Source organism: Chiloscyllium punctatum, chromosome 1 (genome assembly GCF_047496795.1).
Source record: "Chiloscyllium punctatum isolate Juve2018m chromosome 1, sChiPun1.3, whole genome shotgun sequence".
In the NCBI taxonomy this organism is placed as follows: Eukaryota; Metazoa; Chordata; class Chondrichthyes; order Orectolobiformes; family Hemiscylliidae; genus Chiloscyllium; species Chiloscyllium punctatum.
In genome coordinates this window covers 123,909,359-123,933,049 of record NC_092739.1, presented here as the reverse complement: position 1 = coordinate 123,933,049, position 23,691 = coordinate 123,909,359, and the positions used below count along the sequence as shown (strand labels likewise).

The 23,691-nt window shown below is 40.8% G+C and overlaps 1 protein-coding gene across 4 annotated transcripts in view; it reads right to left on the bottom strand.

The window, feature by feature from the left end:
• LOC140479591 (A disintegrin and metalloproteinase with thrombospondin motifs 12-like) overlaps positions 1-23,691 on the bottom strand; it is a 569,904-nt gene that overhangs the window by 284,100 nt on the left and 262,113 nt on the right. For all 4 annotated transcript variants that reach the window (XM_072573412.1, XM_072573420.1, XM_072573430.1 and 1 more), the window contains one exon: positions 283-375. In XM_072573412.1, coding sequence (XP_072429513.1) covers positions 283-375 — 93 coding nt within the window. The remainder of the gene's footprint in view (positions 1-282; positions 376-23,691) is intronic.

The window sequence follows — 23,691 nt, the reverse complement described above, 5'->3', positions numbered from 1 at the left end:
ATAATTCTTTTAAAAAACCTAAGAATGATGCAAAGCAAAATACTGCAGATGTCATCAATCTGAATTAAAGTTTAAAAATCTGGAAATAATCATACTTCAGAGTAACATTTCAAGTCAATGACCCTTCATCAGAATTGAGGAAAAATAGATGAAATTAGTGGATTATTGCAAATAAAAAGTCACCTCTTGGCTGAAACAGTTGCAAATTTTGCTGCATGTAAATTATCAGAAGGACATTTGATTTATTTCAATAGCCTGTTGTAAGGGAGACCCACTACACACCTTCTTCTCTCCACAACTGGTCCCATCAGCTGCAGCATCCAGCTTCGAGCGGCAAGAGCCATTCACTGAGCACCAAAGAGTCTGGCAAACATTCTATTAACAAAAGAACAGACAAAAGAATTAATCATTGAACTGTATTTGGTGAATTTTACAACTTAGGATGAGGTTGTAGAGTGAAGAAAGTTCATTGCATTAATAATTTGGTTACAGATAGATATGAGAAGAAGAGTGGAAACCCCTGTCCCTGTCTCTTACTATCTGAATTCTTGACAAGGAAAGTATGTGTATTTCTTAACTCTTGAGTACTGAGCAAATATACTCAGCCATCAGCAAGTTTTTGAGAGATTAAATAAAGAGGGTTACTTATTCATGAGCTCATCCTCAAAACCTAACACTATTGCACTCACTTTATACTTAAAAGGCATTTTGACAAATACATGGATAGGAAAGGTTTAGAAGGATGTGGCCAATTGCAGGAAATGGAGTTAGCATACATGGAGAATTTCATTGGAATGGACCAGTTTGGGCCAAAGGGCTTGTCTCTGTGCTGTAGGAATCTATGACTCTATGACACTCACTCACAAAACAAAATACACATTGAAAATACAGTCCAACAGAATAGTGCAGATTTACAAGTTATAAACAAAGAATAACCAGTAATTCATGTGTGTGCCTCATCTTGAAAGAAAGCATATATTGCAGGGATAATCAAAAATATATCTCCCCTCCTAAAATGTACACGAGTGGGATTCAATGGCAGGTATAGTTTAGCAGAATTGATGCAGAATTCTCCCAAAGCCAGTCAAAAATTTAGTTCCTTGCAATCTTGAGTTTATTTTTCCATTCTATGGATTGATCAGAAATCAGTTTATGATGTTGCAGTCTCCAGGTTGCAAGGTGCAGATGTTGCTGCCTTTGTTGCTGCTGTTTCTGCAGATACTCTGAGTAGTTCTGCAAAGGGCATTTAAAGGCTTTTATTTTAAAGATTGGATCAATAATTGTAGGGAAAAAATTACAAAGCTACAGGGAATAAAAACCAAAAGAATTGCAGATGCTGTAAATCAGAAACAAAAGCAGAAATTGATGGAAAAGCTCAGCCAGTCTGGCAGCATCTAGACAGTGAATGCCAAGCTAGAAGAAGTTCTGTTCCTCTCTCTGATGGAATTTCCATTCCAATCTTATTTTTATCCACCAACATTAACTTCACTGTCATTCACTCCTTACCTCCTCCCTCCACCTTATCTTCTGCATATAAGCCAACATTTTCCTAGCTATCATCAGTTCAGAGGAAGGGTCACCAGACCTGAAGTGTTAACTTTGATTTCTCTTCACAGCCAGACCTGCTGAGCTTTTCCAGCAACTTCTGTTTTTGTCACACAGCTATAGGGGACTGATCTAAGGCACTGGATTAATTGGATAGTTCATTCGAACAGTTGGTCCTGAGAAGTGTGACAAATGATTTTTCTCTCTGTTGTATCATTCTATGTAAATGAAAATGAATTGCTTTTGCCAAAAGAATATGTTGGACGCAAGTATTAAAAATTATATCAAAGTGGAAAAGGAATGGAACATGGTGTACTGAGTCACCAAAAACCAGTCACCGCTGTTTGTTCTGTTTTACAGAGATAAATTTAGACTTCTTTCATGGATTTAGCTACCAACAAAGGGTAGAAAATAAATGTAATCCTGAAAATTAAACTGTGTTCACTTAGTCTTGTGTTCATGTGCACCTTATGAGTTGTGTGAATGTGCAAAAAAGTGTTTCATGGGCATGTTAGTTCTAACTTATTCATTGCTCACAGTCTCACAGACTGACCACAAATGATTGAGAGGACATGGAATAACTATAAACTTTTCGATTCAAGTTACCAGCAAGCGTTTTTTTTTCTTTTCTACATGAAAGGGAATTACGATAGCAAAACCTGCGAAAAAAGAAATAGCAAAGCTTCAGGGTCACAAAGGATTAAAGAAATGAAAGAAGTGTTACCTATCACTAAAGAAATGAAAGATGCATCGATCACCAGCTTTTGAGTTGGCAGTTATAAATGTACAGGAAGGCTAATGAATTGCTGCATTCGAATGGATGCTCTGTAAAATTGTGAAAAAGATTTTCACAATTTTTTTATACAAAGATAATTTGACAGGTCTTTTGAGAAGATTAACCTTTCACTTTATGCTTCTAGAAACTTGTTCTTATTAAAAACGTTAAAGGTGGAATCCAAAAATGCCTAAGCAATGTCAGCTATGACAGGAAATGCAAGAAAATCACATTAGAAGTCCAATGGGGCCTTGACATTGGGAGCAACAAGCCATATTTTACAACTTGGATCTGTTGACATCTATCGAGGTGAGATGTTCATTAGTGGGAGTCATTGATTCATTAACATGCAGGTTCCTATTCTACCTTGGGAATTGGAGGTTGATGGGGGAGAATCTGATGACTTGGCCGAGTCTTGTATTTGCAGTGTTCAGCACAATCTGCAAACACATCTGGAAGAGGCAGAGTCAGTGTCAGTTAAACACCTTGGGCTCCAGTTCTGCCCATTAAGAAGCAATTGCATCTTTCACATGGCTGCAGAGTGCAGGTTCATATAAGTTGTGGTCATACCATAATGCATGTGAAAAGCATATGGCATCCAAATATGTGGATGACAAATGCTGGTTGGTGGTAACGTTGATCGTGGGTCAAAAGTACTTGCAAATTGCATGCAGACATTTGAACCAGAAATAATCATGGGTGAGTTTAAAAGAGACATCTGTAACCATTGATGTAATCATCCAGTGCAAAACTTCCTGGGTCCCCAGGGACATGGAATGGTACTGTAATTACAGCAACAGAGTATCTTATACACAATGGGGGTGATATGGGTTGGGATGAGAAAGGAAAGATCAGTGGTCATTTGGCACTTACACTCTGCTACTCACCACTCCACAAGCACTCATCAAAAGAAAACTCCATGTCCAAGTGTCAAGATAAATTGTTCTATGGCCCTCCTTGTCAGAATGTAACATATCTCACTCAATGCAGGGGCACTTTAACCCATCATTTGTAAAGGTTTCAACTCTTGACAGTTCTCATCGTTAAGAGCTCTTCCATGCCTTATGTTCCCGAGAGATTAATTGTAAGTGTGACTAATAGATGCATCTTTTAAAGACACAGCAAATTAGAGGAGAAACAACTGCCAGCAAGCCCTGGTCTAGCAGCAACCTACAATGGAGAGTGAAGAGCAGCTACCACTTGAAGAGATCACAGCTGTAGAATCTGTCAGGATGAATGAGTAGGGTGCCAGAGTCTGCCGTCCTCAATGCCATTTCCTCCAGATAAGCAAGGTGCAGTATCAGTGTAGTCTGAGGTTGTTCCAGGACATAGCCAGCCATGCCAACTGCTAGGTTAGGACCTGCAACCTGAAGGAGTGAGTGGCCATCCTATTCGGGAGATAGTGAGCTTCTTTGTAACTGGCTCCTTCCAGGGAGAAAAGGGAGACCTGTGTGAGATAGCTCAATCATCCAACCACAAATGTACGATGTTAATTTTGCCAGATCACACCAGTTCCTTTGTTCTCTCTTTAACGAATTCAGCAACATAGCTGGCTTCCCCATGTGTTGCACTGAGAGGGCCAAATTGGAACAATGCTGAGCTTATCAATGGGAAATAGTATTCCATCATTGTGCAGGTGATAAGTGATCACTGGTTCCACTTCTTAGAGGTTTGTACCTGGTACCCTAGGCACTGCCTACATATTCGGCAACTTTCATGCTCGCGCTGTGTTTGAGGGTCCCAGGTGCCTTGTAAGGCTGGCTACTGAGAGACAGGGGTTGCCCACTGCAACCATCTTTGATGACTCCATAACACAACCCCTGACTGAGGCCAAGCATGGACACACTACATATGAAAGCTTAAATTTCTCCTTATCAGGGCCCAAAATGGTTTACTAGAAGTGAAGACTGCAGGTGCTGGAGATCAGAGTTGAAGAGTGTCATGCTGGAAAAGTACAGCTGGTCAGGCAGCATCCGAGGAGCAGGAGAGTCGACATTTCGGGCATAAGCCCTTCATCAGGATTCCAGGTTTGCCCATTATTCTCAGTCCCCTGGGTCAAAATACTTGTATTCTTTCCTAATTGGGTGTTCCAATCTTCCTAAGGCAGCTCAATGCTACCTTCTCTACAGCAATGAGGGATGGGCAACAAATGATGGACTCACCACATTCCACGAACAAACAAAGATCTTCTCATAGTTTTTGTAACAATGTCTGTCATACCAATATAACTTGAACCTGACTGCTCTCCTGCAATAAGCTTGATCTAGTTTAATACAAGAGCCTCCTCTTGTGAGACCACGTGGTGGATTTCCTCTATCACAGTAGAATAAACTGGCCCTGTAAATCCAAAACCAAAAGTGGGTTTGTGGAAGCTCATCTACCTCATGGTGACCAAGAGTCCAGTCTGATCATAGAGCATATCAACAATGGTCATAGCATATCTTTGGCATCCAAACATAGACAGAGACAAGTAAGAGTTGGTGAAAACCTGTGAAGAACTAACTGGAGTACAGAAGAACAAGACCCAATTGGAACATACAAGATTCTTAGGTACCTGAAAGCATAGATGCAGAAATGTTGGAGATAGTAAGGATTGCAAATGCTGGAATTCAGAGTTGATAAAATGTAGAGCTGAAAAAGCATAGCAGGTCACAGAGCATCAGAGGAGCAGGAGAGTCGACGTTTCAGGTCTGGACTCTTCATCAGGACCAGGGAGAGGGAAGGGAGCTCAGAAATAAATAGAGTGAGGGGCATAGGGCTGGGGAAAGGTAGGTGGGGTGGTGATAGGTGGATACAGGTAGAGGTTATTGTAATTGGTCAGTGGAAAGGGCGGAGTGGATAGGTGAGAAGGAAAATTGACAGGTTAGATCATGTCAATGAGGCAGGGAGGAGAAGGAGCGCTACATATGAGATGAGGTTGGAGACTGGAAGATTTTGACGCGCTGGTGAACTTTATATTGTAGCCATTGGGCTGTAAGCTCCCAAGGCAGAATATCAAGTGTTAGTCCATTAGACCAAAAAAACCATAAGACATAGGAACAGAAATTAGGCAATTTAGCCCATCGAGTCTGCTCCACCATTCAATCACGGCTCTTAAGTTTCTCTACCCCATTCTCCTGCTTTTGCCCTGTAACCCTTGATCCTCTTGATCTATCTATCTCAAGAATCTATCTATCTCAGTCTTAAATATACTCAATGACCTGGCCTCCACTGCCTTCTGTGACAATGAATTCCATACATTCACCATTCTTTGGCTGAAGAAATTTCTCTTTATCTCCATTCTAAAAGGTCTTCCCTCTACTCTAAGGGTATGATCTTGGGTCCTAGTCTCATACCAATGGAAACATCTTCCCAACATCTACTCTGTGCAGACCATTCAGTATTCTGTATGGGTCAATTAGATCTCCTGTCATTCTTCTAAACTGCATCCATTATATACCCAGAGTCCTCAAATATTCCTCATATGTTAAGCATTTCATTCCTTGGACCATTCTCATGAACACGGTCCAGGGCCAGTACATCCTTCCTGAGATATGGGGTCCATACCTGTGCACAATACTCCAAATGTGGTCTGACCAGAGTCTTATAGAGCCTCAGAAGTACATCCCTGCCTTTATCTTCAAGTCCTCTCAAAATAAATGCCATCATTTCATTTGCCTTCCTAACTACTGACTCAACCTTCAAGTTTGCCTTGAGAGAATCCTGGACAAGAACTCCCAAGTCTCTTTGAACTTCAGATTTCTGAATTTTCTCTCCATTTAGAAAATAATCCATGCCTCTTCTCTTCCTACCAAAGTGCATTACCTCACACTTTCCTACATTGCATTTCATCAGCCACATCTTTACCCACCTTCCTTTTGTTTCTCCACTTTGTATGTGACCTCATTTTGACAGTGGAGGAGGTCCAGGATGGACATGTCACCAGGAAAGTGGGAGCGGGAGTGGGAGTTGAAATGGCTGGCAACCAGAAGGTGGTGTTGATTGGAGCATACAGAGTGTGGATGCTTCATGGACGGGTCCCCAAGTCTATGCTTGGACTCTTCCATGTAGAGGAGACCACTTCGGGAGCAATGGATGCAATAGACCAGGTTAGAAGTGCAGGTGAATCTTAGCTAGATTTGGAATGATTGTTTGGGGCCTTAAATTGAAGTGAGAGGGGGCATGTAGGGATAGGTGTTTCACTTCCTGTTTTCCCTTGTGGAAGAGTCGAATACCAGACAGCATTATCTCAAAATAAGGGGTTGCACATTTAAGACAGAGATTAAGAGCAATTTCTTCTCTCAAAGCACACTGGATCTGTGAAATGCTTTACCACAGGGGGATTTTGAGGCTGGGTCATTAAGTAAATATAAGAGTGAGATGGACAAATTTTGAATAAGTAAGGGAATGGCTATGGGGTAAAGGCAAAATCATGGAGTTGAAGGTTATCAGATCTCACTGAATGGCAAAGCAGATTCAATAGGTTGTATGGTCTCCTTCCCCTCCTACATCTTATGGTTACGTTAAACACACCCTAATTCCAACATAAGATCCAGACCTGAATGGTGCTCAGAAAAAACGTGTTCACATTATGAAAAGGTCTTTGTAGAAGCATTTCTTAGGTGACAAGCTAGCAGCGATTTATTGAGTCATAGAGTTATACAGCATAGAAACAGACCCTTCAGTTTATCTCATCTGCACCAACCACATATCCTAAATTAATCTATTCCCATTTGCCAGCATTTGGCCCATGTCCCTCTAAATCCTTTCTATTCATATACTCATCCAGATGCCTTTTAAATGCTGTAATTGTACTTGCCTTCTCTGGCAACTTAATCCATACACACATTACCCTCTGTGTGAAATGTTGCCCCTCAGGTTCCTTTTAAACCTTTCCCCTCTCACTTTAAACCTATGCCTTCAGTTTTGGATTCCCTACCCTTGGAAAATGACATTGGCTATTCACCCTATCAATACCCCTCATAATATTATCATAAACTACACCCATGTTTCTCTTTACTACTGAGTAGATAATTTCCCATTCTCTTACAAACTAACCCCACAAGTTTTTAATTTGACACGTTAGTGCACAAACACACTTTCAGGATAAAGTTTAGTTTGGTTAAGTCTGACACCAATAGCAAAGAGAAACAAAATGTATTGAAGATGAGTCATGATACTCGAGATGTGAAACTTAGTTCTCTGTTGGTTAAAAGCCACTGAGGTGAAAAGAAGAAGTATGTGATTGGAATTGTAGCAATGAGAACACATGCACAACCAGGAGAGGTTGGGAAGAGATTTAGTCAGTGTTATTGGTATCATTTGCTTGAAAGAGTAAGTCTGATATAGTGAGAGCAGAATAAATCTCCGACTGTCCAAATTCTTCCTACAGTACCAAGTGAAATTCGGAAAGAAAGTAAAAGTCACAAAGTGACTGAAAGTTTGCTGAATCACAGAATCTATTGGTTCAGCAAAGCAAGTTCTGGACTCTTATTAAGATTATTCAATCAATGTCAGAGATCCGATCATTAAGTGGAGTTGGCAGTCAAAGACAAATTTCTGGTTTGACAAAATTGGAGATGTTGAGAGAGCACAGTTAAGCTAATGAAAATGGAAAATGATACCCTGATAAAAATAGCAATTTTATTGATTAAATCAGACTGTACTCGCAGAATTTATGTAATTGTGTCATTATACATTTTAACATTAAGTTCTTTTAAAGTACAGAGGGAGTGTAGCATGTTGCATGATCTGAACATGTCATAGTTTCTTATTCCTGCCCACTTATTAACTGTTGCTCGTAGTTGAGCATGTGTTAATGAAATGCACAATTTCTCTCCTGCATATTCCCTTAATTAACTCCTAAACAAGTACCTTGTTTGAGCTTCTGCTCCTATAAAATCATTAAGTAAGTCCAAACCAAAGTCACAATGGGCATTTTCTGAAGCCATGTCCATGCTATAGTATTTTTTTAATGCCATTTAACCATCCTGCAGACTTCAATATAGTTGATCATTCTAATTTCTTGAGTCTTTCCTTTATTAATAGGATAGGGGTCTGACTGAGTTTTGCCCTTTCCCTCTCACCTATCCAATATGGACAACACCCTCAGCAATTGCTTTCCTACCCACTCTCACTTTGGGAATCCCACAATGATCTTACATTCCTGCATTTGATTACACTAAATATTCTTTGCCTTGTTGATTTTTTTTTCTCTCAACATGGGGTCAGCTTGTACAATTACCGTGACTCAGCTTCTTCTCCAAACCTGTTTCAGTCTCTCCAATGCCACAAATTCCATTTTTTCTACCTACAATGTATGAGTAAGTGGATATTATGCCAGAAGTTTTACAATAGAATATTATCCACAACAATATGGGCATACCTTAAATGTGCTTCAACATTTGTAATAATGATCATCAAAGTCTATGTCACAATAAGGACACAATTTAGCAATCGAGTAAACTTGGGCCACTATAGATCTACCTACTTTATGCTATACATCTTGAAAGGTGCAGCATTCCCCAGCAGTAACTAGATATGCATCTTTGGATAAATACCACAAAATGTTGAATTTTTGATGTCCATATTACCTGCATGAAATATTTAAACAAAATGATATACTAATGCAATTGCTTGAAATATAGAAAGCTCTCAACATTTTCAAGGAAGCAATGTGTATGTATTAAGCTAAAATCAATTTAAATGTATTTCACTTTACAAAGTGAAGAATATTTGCAGTCTGTGATATATATGAGACCAGTTAAGTCTTAAGTGATGCAGTAAAATGAGAATGAAGTCCATGAAAATTCATGCTGCACATTCCAGTCCCATTGAGGACCAGATAAAAATGGCACAGTTCCATATTCAATCAAATGCACACAAACAATAACCAGCACACCTTCTTAGAGTGGGAAATGGGTGAAATAAGGTGAAACAGGGAAATTTATATTATAGTCTGTAGTGTGTCTTCTTTTCTCAAAATTTCAGACCGTGAGGTTTTTCTTTAATTCATTCATGAGATGTGGGCATCACTGCCTGGCCAGCATTTATTGTTCGTCCCTAGTTGCCCTTGAGAAGGTGGTGGTGAGCTGCCTTCTTGAACTGCTGCAGTCCATTTGCTGTAGGTTAATCCATAAGGCCATTAGGGAGGGAATTCCAGAATTTTGGCCCAATGATACTGAAGGATCGGTGATACATTTCCAAGTCAGGATGTTGACTGATTTGAGGGGATATTGCAGGTAGTGTTGCTCCCATGCATCGGTTGCCCTTGTCCTTCTAGACAAATGTGGTTATCGGTTTGGAACATACTGTCTAATGAGTCTTGGAGAATTTTTGCAGCGCATCAAATTCTGATCTTATGCTGGAGAGAAGGTCATTGATGAAGAAGGTGGTTGGGCCTAGGACACTATCCTGAGAAACTCCTGCAGAGATGTCCTGGAGCTGAAATGACTGATCTCAAACAAGTACAACAATTTTCCCCTGTGTCTGGTATGTCTTTAAACAGGAAAGAGTTTGCCTTCTGCTACCTATTGATTTCAGCTTTGCTCAGGCCCCTTAATGCCACATGTGGTCAAATGCAGCTTTGATGTCAAGAGATGTCACTCTCACCTCACCTCTGGAATTCAGCTCTTTTGTCCATGTTTGAACCAAGACTGTAATGAGGTAAAGAGCTAATTGGCCCTGGAAGAACCCAAGCTGGGCATCACTGAGCTGGTTATTGCTGAGCAGGTACTGCCTGATGACACATTCCATCACTTTACTAAGGATTGAGAATAGACTGATGGGGTGATAATTGACCGGGTTGCATTTGTGCTGCTTTTTATATATAGGGCATATCTGGGCTATCTCTTCACATTGTCAGAGAGATGGCAGCATTATAACTGTACTGAAACAGCTTGGCTATGAGCTAGGTAAGCTCTGGAGCACAAGTCTTCAGTAATATTGCTGGAACGTTCTCAGTACATATAGCCTTTGCAGTATCCAGTGCCTCCAAACATTTCTTGATACCGCTGGAGTGAATCAAATTGGTTGAAAACTGCTAATGTGATGCTGGGCACTACTGGAAGAGGCTGAGATCGATCATCCTCTTGGTACTTCTGGCTAAAGACTGCCGCAAAAGCTTCAGCCTTATCTTTTGCATTGATGTGCTGTGTTCAATCATTAAGGATGGGGATAGTGTGGAGCTTCCTCCTCCAGTGAGTTATTTAATTGTCTACTGCCATTCACAAATGGATATGGCAGGACTGCTGAGCTTATATTTGATCCATCAGTTGTGAGTCACTGGACTCTGTCTATCACTTGCTGTTTTAATGTTTGGCACACAAGTAATCCTGTTGATAGTTTCACTAGGTTGACACTTCATTCTTAGGTATGCCTGACATGCCCACCTGCACTCTCCATTGTATTAGGATTGACCTTTAGCTTGGTTGAGTGGGGAATATGCCAAGCCATAAGTTACAGATTATGCTAAAGTACAAATCTGCTGCTGTTAATGGCACACAACACCTCATGGATATCAAGTTCTTGGGCTGGTGGATCCATTCCAAATCTGTCCCATCCAACATGGTGACAGTGCCATACAACATGAAGGAGGGTAATCTCAGTGTGAAGGCAGTACTTTGTTTCCACTATGGAGGACTGTGCAGTGGTCAACCTTATTGATATTGTCATGGACAGATGCATCTGCAGCCAGCATATTGCTAAGAATGAGGTCAACTATGCTTTTCCCTCTTGTTGGTATTCTCATCACCTGTGCAGACCTAATCAAACCAAGCAGCTCGATCAGTAGCATTGCTGCTGAGCCACTGTTTGTGAGGGATATTGAAATCCTCTATCCACAGTATATCTTGCACCTTTGCCACTCTCAGTGCTTCCTCCGAGTGTTGTTCAACATGAAGGAGTATTGATTCATCAGCTGAAGGATGGTATGTGACATGAAAGAGCCCTAGCAAGGCTGGAACTATTCGGTATTGGGGCAAACTCTCTGCTAGTTGAAGACAGACCTGACACATAGGAAGGAAATGGTTCTAGAAGGTTAGTCATCTCAGCTCCATGATATCTATGCAGATGTCCTCCAGGCAATGTCCTAGGCCCAACCACCTTCTGCTACTCCATCATAAAGTCAAAAGCAGGGATGTTTGTACAACGTTCAGCATCATTCTAAACTCCTCTGTCATAAAAATGTACAGCATAGAAACAGACCCTTTGGTCCAACTCATCCATGCCAACAGATATCCTAAATTAATCTAAATTAATGAGCTAGCATTTAGTCCATATCCCTCAAAATGTTTCCTTTTCAGGTACCCATCCAGATGCCTTTTAAATGTTGTAATTGTATCTACCTCCACCATTTCCTCTGGCAGCTCATTCCATACATGCACCACCCTACATGTGAAAACGTTGTTTCTTAGGTCCCTTTTATATCTTTCCCCTCTCACTTTAAATCTGTGCCCTCTAGGTTTTGATACCCCCACCCCATGGAAAAAGAACTTGCCTAGTTATCCTATCCGTGCACCTCATGATTTTATAAATTTCTATAAGGTCACCCCTCGGCCTCCAATGCTCCAGGGAAAACAGTCCCAGCATATTCAGCCTCTACCTATAGCTTAAATCCTCCAACTCTGGCAACATCCATGTAAACATTTCCTGAACATTCTTACTGTAGCAGGGAGGCCAGAACTGAACACAGTATTCCACAAGTGGCCTAAGCAATGTCCAAACTAATGTTGTACAGCTACACCATGACATCCCAACCTCTATACACAATGCACTACCCAATAAAGGCAAGCATGCAAAACACCTTCCTTCTTCACTATCCTGTCTACCTGTAACTCCACTTTTCAAGAACCATGAACCTACACCCCAAGTTTTCTTTGTTCGGCAACGCTCCCTAGGATCTTACCATTAAGTTCTGCCCTGATTTGTTTTGCCAACATGCAACAGCTCACATTTATCTAAATTAAACTCCACCTGCCTCAGCTGGATTATTGTATATAGGTCTGGGCAACCACTAAACGAAGGAAATGAATGCATCGAAGAACATGGTTTCAAGAATGGTTTTGAAAGAACAAAGAATGATTCCAGGGATAAGAAACTTTTGATCACCAAGTAGATTGGAAAGTTTGAGACAAAAAGTCTGAGAGGAGTTCTGATAGAAATTTTCCAAAACATGAGCAGCATGGAAAAAGTGGATTGAACTAAACTGTTGTCGCTAATCAAACGATCAAGAATCAGAGGGCACAGATTTGTTGATTTGAAAGATGTTAAATTAATACTTATCTTCAGTCTGGAAATGACAAACATAGGCATAGAAAGGTGGCACAGTGGTTCAGTGGTTAGCACTGATGCCTCACAGCACCAGGGACCCATATTTGCTTCCAGCCTTGGGCAACTATCTGTGTTGAGTTTGCACATTCACCCTGTGACTGTGTGGGTTTCCTCCGGGTACTCTGCTTTCCTCCCACAATCCAAACATGTTCAGGTTAAGTGAATTGGCCATGCTCAATCTGCTCCCAGGAGGACCAGTTCCACCACAAAATACACCAGATGGCTTCCTTCTTTAAAGACCTCAATTTCCCCTTCCACATGGTCAATGATGCCCTCCAATGCTTTTCATCTACTTCCTGCACCTGCGCCCTCAAACCCCACCTCTCCAACTACAACAAGGACAGAAACCCCTGGTCATAACCTTCCAGCTCACCAACCTCTGTATACATTGTATCATCCTCCACCACCTACAAATGAACCCTACCACCAGAGATATATTTTCCACCCCTATCCGCTTTCCCTAAAGACCATTGCCTCCACGACTCTCTTGTCAGGACCATGCCCCCCCCCAACCCACCTTCCCCTGCCACTACAGGAATTGCAAAACCTATCCCCACACCTCCCTCCTGACCTCCATCCAAGGCCACAAAGGAGACTTCCGCATCCATCGTTTCATCTGTACTTCCACACATGTCATTTACTGTGTCCGTTGTTCCTGATGTGGTCTCCTCTACAGTGGGGAGACAGGACACCTACTCACAGTGCGCTTCAGAGAACATTTCCAGGTCACCCGCATCAACCAACCCCACCGTCCCATGGCCGAACACTTCAACTCCCCCTCCCACTCTGCCAAAGACATGCAGGTCCTGGGTCCCCTCCATTGCCACACCCTAACCACCTGACGCCTGGAAGAAGAACGCTTCATCTTCCGCCTTGGGACCCTCCAACCCTATGGCATCAATGTGGATTTCACCAGTTTCCTCATTACCCCTCCTCCACCTTATCCCACTTCCAACCTTCCAACTCGGCACCGCACTCATGACTTGTCTTAACTGTCCATCTTCCTTCCTACCTATCCGCTCCATCCACCTCTCTGACCTACCTCCATTACCCTCACCCCCATCCATCTATCACACTCTCAGCTACCTTTCCCCCTACCAGTCACCTACTCCCCCACCCCCCCCACCCCTGACCCCTCCCCCCCGCTCACAGGCCTAATTCCTGATGAGGAGCTTTTGCCCGAAATGTCGATTCTCCTGCTCCTCGGATGCTGCCTGACCTGCTGTGTCTTTCCAGCACCACACTCCCGACTCTGATCTCCAGAATCTGCAGTCCTCACCTTTCTCCATGCTAAATTGTCTGGAATGTTCAGGAATGTGTAGGTTGAGTGCAGTAGTCAGGGGTAAATGTAGAGTAATGCGGAGTGGATTTGGGTGGGATACTCTTCGGAGGGTCAGTGTGGACTTGTTGTCTGTTGGGCCTGTTTCCAGGATTTTATGATTCAAAAATGATGCAAAATATATTTTTCATGGAATAAGTGGCTATGGATTGGAAAGCAATGCCTGAAAGTGTGGTGGAGGTCGATTCAATTGAGGCAAATAATAGGGTATTAGATGATTATGTGAATAGAAATAATGGGCAAGGGTATGGAGTAAAGACAATGGACTTGTACAGCTGTGTTTCTTTGAGGCACCACACATTAGGTGGCTCACTGCTGCTTCACAACACCTGGGATTCGGGTTCGATTCCAGCCTCGAGTGAGTGTCTGCGTGGAGTTTGCACATTCTCCCCGTATCTATTTGAGTTTCCTCCAGGTACTCCAGTTTCCTCCCACAGTCCAAAGATGTGCAGCTTAGGTGAATTGGCCATGCTAAATTCCCCATAGTGTTCAAGGATGTGTAGGTTAAGTGCATTATTCAGGGGTAAATGTAGCATATTAGGGTAAGGGAATGGGTTCGGGTGGGTTACTCTCCAGCATCTGCAGTCCACACCTTCCTCCATGCTAACTTATCCAGAGTGTTCAGGGATGTGTAGGTTGAGTGCAATAGTCAGGGGTGAATGTAGAGTAAAGCACAGTGGGTTGGGTGGGATACTCTTCAGAGGGTCAGTGTGGACTTGTGAGGCCAAATGGCCTGTTTCCACACTGTAGGGATTTTATGATATTAAGATAACAGCCATGGAGCTGAATGTAATACATTACCATGGACAGAGGATTGACTGACTAATAGAAGACAGAGAGTTGGGATAAGGAAAAGTTTTGGGGATGACAACCAGTAATTAGTTGAGTGCTAATGTGATCAGTATTGGTGCCACAATTATTTGCAGTGTATATTGATGATTTGAATGAGGAAAGTGGATGTACTGTCATCAGATGACACAAAAATAGATAGGAAGGCAAGTGAATGACACAAAAAAATCCCACAAAGGTATATAGATAGGTTAAGCAAGTGGGCAAAAACATAACAGAATAAAATTTGGGGACATATGCACTTTGGCTGGAAGAACAAAGGAGCTGAATATTATTCAAATGGAGAAAAACTGTAGAAAGCAAAGGAGCAGTTGGATTGGGAGTCCTTGCTCATGAATCAAAAAAGGTGAGCATCCAAGTTCAGTAGGTAACAGGGAAGGTAAATGGAATGTTCAGCTTTATTTCAAAGTGAATAGAGTACAAAGGTAGTGAGGTTTTTCTAAAACCGTACAAGGTACTATAGAGCTCGAACATCTTGAACAGTTTTGGACTGCTCATCTAAGGAAAGATGTAATGGCAATCCAGAGAAGGTTCACTACCCTGAAATCAGGTATGGAGAGACTGTCTTACTATGACTGTTTGAGTAGATTGGACCTGCGCTCATTGGAATATCAGAAACTGAGGCAAGATACAAAATTCTTAAGGGACTTGACAGGGTAGATAATAGAAAGGATGTTTCTCCTTTTGGGAGAGTTTGGGACAAGACATTATCTCACAGCAAGGGGCCACATACTTAAGACAGAGGTAAGGAGGAATTTCTCTCCCAGAGGTGCTGAAATTAAATTTCTTTACTGGTGATGCTGGGTCATTAAGTATATTCTAGGCTGAGATAGATAAGATTTTTAATCAGTCAGGAAATCAAGGGTTATGGGGAAAAGGCAGGAAAGTGGAGTTAAGGATTAGCAGATCAGCCATGATCTTTTCAATTTAGATTTTAGATCAGCCATCATCTCATTAAATGTTGGAGCTGATTCAACAAGTTGCATTGTAATATTTCTGTGATTCTATGAAGAGACCGAGAAAAATGTACACTAACAAAACAGCATCTTTTGAAGAGAAAACTGGAAACAAAACAGTCATAAACAATGACATAGCTATTTTCCCTCGAGCACCGGAAGCTGATGGGTGATCCTATAGAGATTTATAAAATCATGAAGAGCATGGTTAGGGTAAATCGCCAAGATCTTTTCCCCAGGGTATGGGAGTCCAAACGTAGGGGGCATAGGTTTAAGGTGAGAGGGAAAAGATCTAAAAGGGATCTAATGAGCAACTTTTTCACACAGAGGGTGGTATGTGTATGGAATGTGCTGCCAGAGGGAGTGGTGGAGGTTAGGACAATTACAACATTTAAAACACATCTGGATGGGTCTATGAATAGGAAGGTTTTAGAGGGATATGGGCCAAGTGCTCGTAAAAGGGACTAGATTAATTTAGGATATCTGGTCAGCATGGATGAATTGGACTGAAGGGTCTGTTTCTATGCTGTACAGCTCTATTGCTCTATAGAGTATATCTCTTAAAAATGCCTATATCCTGAATTAATCCGTCCTCTTCAACTTTTTTCTGATAAAAAAATGAGTTCAACTCTCAGTATGATTTTCAAATCCTCAACACATCGGATCAAATGTGCATCTTACATCCAGAACCTCATAAAGATGTATATCTCTAACTTGCTGCTTGCTGGCTTGCTCTGATCCCCAAGGTAATTAATTCCTCGCTCTCCTTCAGAGATGTCAGTCATCAGTCAAAAGCACTTTGGACATGAAGTTGTGGTAGTTGAGCATGGGTCTGCTTGGAGGTTCATTAATACTGTTGTCCCACAGGAATTAATCTCAGTGCCATTATGTTTTATTAAATTTACAAAGGACATTGTTGAAGGCACTGGAGATCTTCTATGTAATTTAGCTGATGATACTATTATAAATGCAATTGTCAGGATAACACAGGAGAAGGAACATATACATGTAGATCTAACTGTACTGGTCTATGGGCGAAAATAAGCCTGATTTCCTTTACCTACAGAAATGCAGTGAAATAAGGCCAAGACCTGTGTGTATACACATGACATAACACCAAACAGAAATCAGCTGTGTGAGACAAGTATTGGCACAACTGTTTGGAATTTTCTAAACATTCATGCTTAATCACAAGAATCTACGCCGATATTAATTTGGATATGAACACATATACATGGAACAATCTAAATAAAAATCAAAAGTCAAATTTGTGCAGTATTCATCAGGCCAAATATGGAAGGAGGACTTGCTAGATTTGGTTCTAAGGAAAGTGAAATATGAAATGGATCAATTATCCACTCGGTGGAACACTTAGGGTGCAGTGATTATAGAATAGGTATGGAAAAGAACAAACTGCAGTCTAGATTGTTAATTTATCAGACGGCCATAAGGGTTGAAAGCAGATCAGGTAAAGTGCAGTCAAAGACTGACAAGCTAAATTGTGAAGTCATATTGGACTGCTTTTAAAGAGGAGAAAGTGAGGACTGCAGATGCTAGAGATCAGAGCTGAAAATGTGTTGCTGGAAAAGCGCAGCAGGTCAGGCAGCATTCAAGGAACAGGAGAATCGACGTTTCAGGCATCAGCCCTTCTTCAAGAATGAAGGGCTGATGCCCGAAACGTCGATTCTCCTGTTCCTTGGATGCTGCCTGACCTGCTGCGCTTTTCCAGCAACACATTTTCAGCTCTGCTTTTATATTCTTACAAACAGGACCGGTCAGGAAATCTTGACACAAAAAACAAGTATAGGACGAAAGAGAATGGTGTGTTTGTAACATTTACTGGATAATACAAGTGAAAAGCAAGCTGTGCACAAGAGTATTTATAGGTATTATAGCTGTTATACCCCTTTACACTCACACACAGATTTATACCCCTATACACTCACACACATACACACACACACATATAAGTTTGTCGGGTGAATTTGTACTTGCAGAAAGACATTTCATTTTGCTCAAAAACTGCATGAATCCATGTAAAATTCTGTAAATCCTTTTTTTAGAAATAGAATCAGTCTGAGCATTCAGGCACAGACAGCCTCACACAAGGCACCTCACACTTTCCTTGCAGTATCTGGGCCAATGTGGCACCTACTGTTAAAGTTCATTTGAGAATATAACTTTATAAAAGTTCTGGGATTTACATATGAAAGAACTGAAACCAACATGGTCATTCTAAAAGATGAGAGACTTAACAAACAACCCAGGTCTTTCTCAATATATAATTTCAGTTACATCACACTGTAAACATTTGCTATAAATTCTGTGTCTTACAATCTTATATTCCACAACCACCTGATGAAGGAGCAGCGCACCCAAAGCTAGTGATCCAAATAAACCTGTTGGACCATAACCTGGTGTTGTGTGATTTTTAACTACAACATAAGTATGCTTTGACTGGGTCAACCTTAATATGATAAGGTAAAGTGGACTGGGTGCAACTACTTGTAGGAAAATCTAGATCAGAGCAGAGGAAGTAATTTAAAAAGGGAAATAGTGAGAGTTAGGGTTAACCCTAATGCAAAAATAGGGTTAGCATATTCCTGTAAAGGTGAAGGATATGAGCAACAAGACTAGAGAACTTTGGATGTTGTACAATGTTAGATAAGGAAAACAAATCTAAGCTTATGCTAGACATTAATGGGGAAGCAATGGCTTAGTTGTATTGTCATGAGACTATGAATCTAAAAACTCAGCTAATGTTCTGGGGACCCAGGTTCAAATCCCGACATGGCATTTAAATGCAACTTTAAAAGTCTGGAGTTAAGAATCTATTGATGACCCATGAAACCATTGTTGATTATCAAAAAAACTCATTTGGCCCACTAATGTCCTTCAGGGAAGAAAATTTACTATCCTCACCTGTGTATGACTCTAGACCCACAGCAATATGGTTGCCCTTCAACTGCAATGGCTGAGCTTTAAGGGCAGGTAGGGATGATCTTTTGCTATAAGTTCTGTGTCTTATGATCCTGCTTCATAGCTACCTGATGAAGGAGCAGTGCTCCAAAAGCTAATACTTCTAAATAAACCTGTTGGACAACAACCTGGTGTTGTGCGATTTTTAACTACAAGTGTACAAACAACACATAATCAATTTTGGATTGGCTTAGCACTTTTTCTTATTCATTCATGGGATATGGTTGGGCCAGCATTTATTGCCCACTGTTGATTGGCCTCAGGAAGATGGTAAAGAGTTACCTTCTTGAACCACTGCAGTCCTTGTGCTGTACCCAATTAATTAATGGTTTCTTTAGGGTGATAATCATCTCACCAGTAATGCTTCATACTATATCCTGGCTGTTTCCCTAAGATGTCCTTCACTTTTCCTGACAGTATTTACTTGTTAGTGCAGAATCATAAATGTAAGATGGCAACATCAAAATACTTTCTGACTGCTAAGAGAAAATGTAATATCTCACCCAATGATTAACATCATCTCAAATGTCAAACTGATTCATCTAAGTATAGAGAATTCCAAACTTATCAATATATAGTTTGGCTAGAAGAATGATTTGTCCATGTCTGACTTCACAATACCTATTGTTATCATCCATTCTTATTTCTCTTGGCTCTCCAGGCCATTCTCACATGCCTCCCAGTCTCTCCCCTTGCAACCTTGGGCTAGTGACTTTGCGCAGACATATCTCCCTCATCAGCACTCCACTTACCTTGAGTCAGCCTGCACTGTGTAGCACCCTTCTCCTGGCTCCTGTTATTTTAGGGAATGTGATAGACTGAGTGATTAATAGTGGGTGGCTGAGTAAGTGTGGATGAATGAATGCAGGAGGGTAAGTGGGGAAGATAGACAGGCGAAGAGCTCAACTCGATAAGTGACCGACAGTGAGGTGGTAGCCACGCAGTCAGTCCCCAATTCACGCAACCTAGCTCTGGTAAATCACAACTGGTCACTGCTTAGATCTGTTGATATTTACAGATGCAATGTTGCGTCTGGTTAATTTTACCAGTTCTTTGAGTTACTCCCACTACAAGTCAGTACTTCTGGTTCAAGTGCAGGCAGATATAATATTTCTCCACTGGATTCACTGATTTTTCTTTCTGTCCGAAATGGGTTAACTAATAAATCACTTCAGAACACCGTCCCTTGTAATTCAGAGACAATGTCATGTTGTCAAAAATCAAAACTTATCACTGCACTGAAACTGTACATCTTAGAGTTTTTAAATGATCATGGTATAAAACTAATTGAGAAGTTAATTCCGAAGTACCAGTCACCCAAAATAAACTAATTTTAAAACCAAAATTCTATCCTTGAATAACAGCTTTTTCCCTCAAAGCATCTTCACAGTTGTTAGTCTGAGCTTACATTAGCATAGGTCATATGAAGCACAACTTCCAGCATTTTTATTTTGACCTGATGCAATCTGACTGTCCCTAACCCTAACTCTATGCAGACATATATTCAAAGGATCATATGGCACCAGTGTCTTTTATTGACTGTAATTAAATTGAATATAATATTAAGACCTTCCAGTCAAACTAAATGCATTCCCATAATAGTATTGAATTCATAATTAATTATTAAAATAACTTGAGGCAACAATCTTCCAACCATCCTTGAAGTCAAGTCATAAAATATGATTGTACAAAAACAGTCTAAGTATAAACTAGCAACTACAGTTTAAAATCACTTGTTGAAAGCTGTGAGAAATAATAATTTATGACAAAAGGAACTTATACAAATGAGGATTATTTACAGAAATTCAGATTATTTTGGCAAAGACAAAGCAAGTTTAATTAGCTTGGTTAGGTTTTTCATGAGATAACAAAGAGTCAATGAGAATAATGTACTTGATGTGCCATATTTAGGACATTGTACAATATAGGCCTTTCGGGCCCTCAATATTGTGTCAACCTGTGAAGCCAATCTGAAGCTAACCTACACTATTGCATTATCATCCATATGTTTATCCAATGACCATTTAAGTGCCCTTAAAGTTGGCAAGTCTACTACTGTTTCAGGCAGGGTGTTCCATGCCCTTGCTACTCTCTGAGTAAAAAGATCAATCACTGATATCTGTCCTATATCACCCTTCAATTTAAAGCTATGTCCTCTCGTGCTAGCCATCACTATCTGAGGAAAAAGGCTCTCACTGTCCACCCTATCTAACCCTCTGATTATCTTATATGTCTCTATTAAGTCACCTCTCAACCTTCTTCTCTCTAACAAAAACAGTCTCAAGTCCCTCAGCCTTTCCTCCTAAGAGCCTCCATACCAGGAAACCACCTGGTAAATCTCTTCTGCAGCCTTTCCAAAGCTTCCAATTCCTTCCTATCATGCGGTGACCAGAACTGTATGCAATACTCCAAGTACCCATGGCTCTGAAACTCAATCCCTCTACCAATAAAAGCTAACACACCAGATGTCTTCTTAACAACCCTGTCGAGCTGGGTGGCAATTTTCAGGGATCTATGCACATGGACACTGAGATCTCTCTGCTCATCCATACTACCAAGAATCTTACCATTAGCCCAGTACTCTTTATTCCTGCTTATCCTTCCAAAGCGAATCACCTCACACTTTTCTGCATTAAACTCCATTTGCCACCACTCAGCCCAGCTCTGTAGCTTATCTATATCCCTCCGTAATCTGCAACATCCTTCGGCACTATCCACAACTCTACCGACCTTAGTGTCATCGCAAATTTACTAACTCATCCTTCTACGCCCTCATCCAGGTCATTTATAAAACTGACAAACAGCAATGCACTAAAACAGATTCTTCTGGTACATCACGAACAACCGAACTCCAGGATGAACATTTTCCATCAAACACCACCCTCTGTCTTCTTTTACCTAGCAAATTTTTGATCCAAACCACTAAATCACCCTCAATCCCATGCCTCTGTAATTTCAGTAATAGCCTACTGCTGGAAACCTTATCAAACATCTTACTGAAATCCATACACACCACATCAACTGCTATACCCTCATCAACCTGTTTGGTCACCATCTCAAAGAACTCAATAAGGTTTATGAGGCACGACCTACCCTTCACAAAACCACGTTGACTATCCCTAATCAAATTATTCCTTTCTGGATGATTATAACCTTTATAACTTTATACAACATTTTACCCACAAGAGAAGTAAGGCTCACTGGTCTATAATTACCAGGATTATCTCTACTCCCCTTCTTGAACAATGGAACAATATTTGCTATCCTCCAGTCTTCTGGCACTATTCCTGTAGACAATGATGACAAAAAAATCAAAGCCGAAGGCTCTGCAATCTCCTCCCTAGCTTCCCAGAGAACCTTAGGGTAAATCCCTTCCAGCCCAGGGGACTTATCTATTTTCACACTTTCCAGAATTGCTAACACCTCCTCCATATGAATCCTGCCTAGTCTAGTAGCCTGTATCTCAGTATTCTTCTCAACAAAATTGTCTTTTTCCAGTGTGAATACTGACAAAAAATATTTATTTAGTGCCTTTCCTATCTTCTCGGACTCCACACACAACTTACCACTACTGTCCTTGACTGGTCCGAATCTTAGTCTAGTCACTCTCTTATTCCTGACACTGGACTTCCAAAAGATCAGCTTTACAGATTTTCCAGCAATATTACATCCTCTTAAATAAATGGAACATGAACAGCCTGGATAATGAGTTGTCTGAATAACAAGAAACAGAATAGTGATAAACAGTTGTTTCTCAGAAGATAATAGACAATAGACAATAGACAATAGGTGCAGGAGTAGGCCATTCAGCCCTTCGAGCCTGCACCGCCATTCAATATGATCATGGCTGATCATTCCTAATCAGTATCCTCTTCCTGCCTTATCTCCATAACCCTTGATTCCACTATCTTTGAGAGCTCTATCCAACTCTTTCTTAAATGAATCCAGAGACTGGGCCTCCACTGTCCTCTGGGGCAGAGCATTCCACATAGCCACCACTCTCTGGGTGAAGAAGTTTCTCCTCATCTCTGTCCTAAATGGTCTACCCCCATATTTTTAAGCTGTGAAAAAAAATGTTTTAGATATTTTCCTCATTGACCTGTTCAGGGATGTTACTTCAGAACTCTGGAGTACATGGGACTTGAGCTTGGGCCTCCTGACTCAGGGTTGGGATACTACTGCTGTGGACCCTTCAGTCTCTCCTGTTTTTTTTCCTGACATCCATATATTCTCTCATGTAACTCTGAACATGCTTTTTTCCACCATCAAATAGGAGGATGTTTTGCTTTGGATTTACTGTAGACCTAGTAAATATTAGGGCCACAGATTTTCATCATAAATAACTTTGAATTAGGTTTAAAGGGTAAAATTTTAAAACATAAAACTTGTAAGTGTGTGAATTATGAGGAGAACACAAGTTGACAGAGATGACACATTTGAATTAATACATACTGGTGGGAAGAATGATGAGAGGCAACATAAATGAATGATAATATTGTAAAAGGCTTGCACGAGCAGAGGGATCTGCTGGTTTATGTGCATAGATTATTGATGGGAGAACGTGGTTAAATGGCTAACAGGATTGTGAACTTTGAAACAGAAGCATTTATGGAGTTTAAAATTAAGGAAGATATAGTTAAACTTTCAGCCTCAATTGGAGCATTTCTTCCAATTCAGCGTACCAATTCAGGTGAAGGATATGAAGGCTTCAAAGAAGCTGCAGAAATTAAAGAAGAGAATGGTTCAAGGGATAAGTGACATCAGTCAAAGTGAGTAACAGAAGAGTCGGTGGTGAATATGAGAAATAAACATTTTCACATAGAGTGCGATGGAGTCTGGAATGCAATGGCTGCAAGTGAGTTGGAGACAGATTCAGTCACGGCATGTGACAGACAATTAAATAAGCACTTGAAAAAATAGTGCAGGGCTGCAGAGAGAAG